This window comes from Macrotis lagotis, chromosome 6 (assembly GCF_037893015.1).
Source record: "Macrotis lagotis isolate mMagLag1 chromosome 6, bilby.v1.9.chrom.fasta, whole genome shotgun sequence".
Taxonomy (NCBI): domain Eukaryota; kingdom Metazoa; phylum Chordata; class Mammalia; order Peramelemorphia; family Peramelidae; genus Macrotis; species Macrotis lagotis.
The window spans coordinates 142,080,891-142,084,178 of record NC_133663.1 but is presented as its reverse complement, the minus strand read 5'-3'; the positions used below and the strand labels follow the sequence as shown (position 1 = coordinate 142,084,178).

The 3,288-nt window shown below is 37.1% G+C and overlaps 1 protein-coding gene across 4 annotated transcripts; it reads right to left on the bottom strand.

Moving 5' to 3' along the window:
- Positions 1-293: 293 nt before the first annotated feature.
- Positions 294-1,142, bottom strand: LOC141491862 (methylosome subunit pICln-like). Of its 4 annotated transcripts, none has more exons than XM_074192628.1 (2): positions 647-1,142; positions 294-478 (listed from the first exon to the last, which is right to left on the bottom strand). In XM_074192628.1, the coding sequence occupies exons 1-2, from the start codon at positions 1,140-1,142 to the stop codon at positions 411-413; spliced, it is 564 nt and encodes a 187-aa protein (XP_074048729.1). In that variant the 3' UTR covers positions 294-410. The 4 variants fall into 4 exon arrangements, with proteins under 4 accessions (XP_074048729.1, XP_074048728.1, XP_074048730.1 ...); XM_074192627.1 differs by having other exon boundaries at positions 294-756; positions 877-1,142; XM_074192629.1 differs by having other exon boundaries at positions 294-655; positions 884-1,142.
- Positions 1,143-3,288: the final 2,146 nt, after the last annotated feature.

Sequence of the window (3,288 nt, the reverse complement as noted above, 5' to 3'; positions counted from 1 at the left end):
TGGACAATGTACACATGTCTGTACATATATGGTATTCTGGGTGCACATCCACCTATCTCCTATTCTTTTCCATGCCCCTGCATCATGTGGGCCTCTTGCCTTATGGAAGATGAATACTGTGAGAGAAGGATTTTTAGGCCTAGATGACTGCAACTGAGCATGGGATTCTTGAGTCAATAAGCTGCAAATATCCTCTTGGGTGAGCTCAGCCACTTCTGTTAATAGACTATAAGCTTCTGCTGGTGGTGAAGCATATTGCCTCAATATAAGTCTGTCTGAAGAAAGAACTGGTTTAGGTCATTTTTTGCAAAGGGTAAAAAGGTATTTCTCTTCCTGCCTCTGCACCGTGGAAAGATAGAAAGTTCTCCCCTTCAGGATTATGTGGAATCTAATCTCTGCATAAGTAATCTTCAATGATCAACATCTGCATCCTCAAACTGTCCAGCAACAGTTGGTGTGGTATCTATTTCCATTCCATCTTCATAATCCCTAACTGAGTCTTCTGTCCTTACTCTAGCCATATTATATTGACTGCTCACAGACTGAGCAAGCATTCCTCCCAATTGCTCCAGTGTAGCTTGTCCTTCTGCAGTTAAATGAGACAATCCTTCTTCATAGGTGTAAAACGTAGGAATATCTCCCTGACCTTGTTCATGTGCTTCCACATCATATTCTTCTCCATCATAATCATCTGAATCTTCATGCTCAGGATCTGGATGTAAAGCTTGGCATTCACACATTGCAGCAAACAACGCTCCCAATGCTGACTTGTAACTTGGTACAAATCTGAACTCAGCAATTGGTTCAATGTCTTCATCACTGTCCTCATCTTCTTCCCCTTCTGCCATTGGAGTTTCTTTTAGTTCTTTTGGTTCTTCTTCTCCAAATCGAGCATTGACCATTACATACAAATGCTCTTTTGGATAAGCATTTAAGTCCCTGGAGACATCATGTACACTAATGGTGGGATAATCCAAAGAAAATCCGATTCCAGAGCCATCTAACCAGCAGAGGAGGCTCTCGGCGATGTATAGGGTGCCGGTGCCCAGGCCCCGGACGTCCAGCACCGCCTCGGCGTCGGGCTGCTGCTGCCGCAGTCCGTCGTCGGGGCTCGGCAGAGGGAAGCTCTTCAGAAAGCTCATCCCGGCGGACCAGGGAAGGGGTGCCGAGCGCCGGGAGAAGCTCTTTTTCCATTCTTAAACCAATCAGTTTTTCCATGCTTGTTTCAACTTGTTGTTTCTTTGTCTGTATACACTCTCCCCAAAATATAAAACAGATGATTGGGTACTCTCATCTCTTTGAATACTTGTCACATTTTGGTGTAAGCCACACAGTCAAAGGCTAAGGTGCATTCAAGGACATGGAAGTAGATTTTGGGGTGTTCATCTATTTGTTTTTTTTTCCTGGAAAACCTCACTCTCATTGCCCTTCCTAAGAACTGGGAAGCAAAATGATCTTTTCCAATCTGGTGTCTACTATTATATTTCCCAAATTTGCTGATATATTGAATTCATCACTTTAAAAGCATCATCTTTGAAGATTTTTAAAAAGCTCAGCTATAATTCCATCACTACTTCTAGCCTTATTGTTAGCAATCATTCCTAATGCTCACTTGACCTCATTCCCCATGATGTCTAACACTAAATTATTAAATAGGCCATTGTATTTATTGGTGATGTTAAGATTTTTATTGCATAGTTCTTTCCATCCCTTCTTTTTTTTATTTTTGGTGAAGGTACATTTGTTTATTGAGCACAAAAAGGTTACAAAAATACTTTTGTTCCATTTAACTTGTTATAACTCTATCATCTTGGAATGTATCTTAATCATTTCTGAGGTTGGAATTGAGGAAAGGGAAAGAAGATGGATGGACATCTAGAACTGTGTTTTTATCTATTTATAGAACATCTTGTAAGGAAATTCCCAAACTAATACAAATTAGCAAATGAATGTTCCACAACTTACAGTCTTTTTAATTGTTGACTGTAATAGGGCTGAGATATCAAGTGACTTACTTGCCCATAGTTAATTAACAGTCTGTGTGTGTTAGAGAAAGGACTCAAAACCAGGATGTATTGACTTAGTGACAGCTCTTTATCTTTTGTACTACACTGTCTCTCTTTTTTATACTCTTAGTGCCTGTCATCTTTGAGGTTAATGAGTTCACTATGTTTACAAACTATTGTATAAAGTAGGAATGTTGCATAAAAATTACTTCTTGCAACTTCAGGATTAGCACTAATATATGTATTTTGGTTAACTTTATATGTTAATATTTTATTAATAAAATACAGATGTATTTTTATGTGTTAATATTATTTAGCTTTCCTTCCTTGTCTCAACTTAAACTAATCTTTAGCACTTCTGACACTGTTATTATAGGATCATGTCATGCTTTTGTATTTATCCTTTTTTATTAGTTCTCAATTTTATCTTTTCTATGTTTATCTTTGAAAATTGGTGTTGGAAAAATATCTTTACTATTTCTAATAAAGTATGGTATCTGAGATATACAGGGAATTCCTACAAATATATGATAAAGAGCCATTCCCCAATTCATAGTAACATGCACACACACAAACACAACATACACTCATTTACTTATGTGTATTTGTGCATATAGACAACACACACACGCAATTTTTTCCTGACTGAAAGAGTGAAATATTAGGTTAGTTTTAGTGTAGTAGTATTAGTGAAGTATTTAGGTTAAGTTTCACCTTTTTCTTCAAAAAAATTAAAATCACTGTAGTTAAAATGCTAAAGAGAAGCGACATTTTTTTATATTGATTGCCTAATTGTTTTATGGGATGGTCATTTCTGTATTTTAAATCCCATTATCAGATTTCATCTTCTTAACCCTTTCCAGATTTGCTTTTCTAAAACTCCACACTGGAGGCAATGTGGTGCAGTGTAAAATGTGGCAGATTTGGAACCAGTGAAATCTGGGTTCAAATCCTTGCTTTTTTCATTTACTTATAATGACCTTGGTGTCAAGTCATTCATCCTTTCTGGACCCAAGTTTGCTCATCTCAAAAAAATGACTGGATTGGATTAAATACATCTCAGATGCTTCTTGCTTCACATCTTTGATTTTATATTCATTTACCTGTAGTGGGCTCAGTAATAAAAACATTACCTTTGGTTCTGTGGTCTTCTGATCTTGCCTAAAATTTCAATCTTTGAAAGTGCTTTTTAGATTATCATTTGTGTTCCAAGTCACCTATCAGAATTGTGTTCAGGGAGCCTTTTTTCACTTCTCTTGTCTTTCATAGTGATTCTTCCACC

Bases quoted from the DNA above. Each gene is read 5' to 3' on its own strand.
- LOC141491862 (XM_074192626.1), bottom strand. From the start codon at position 1,142: ATGAGCTTTCTGAAGAGCTTCCCTCTGCCGAGCCCCGACGACGGACTG.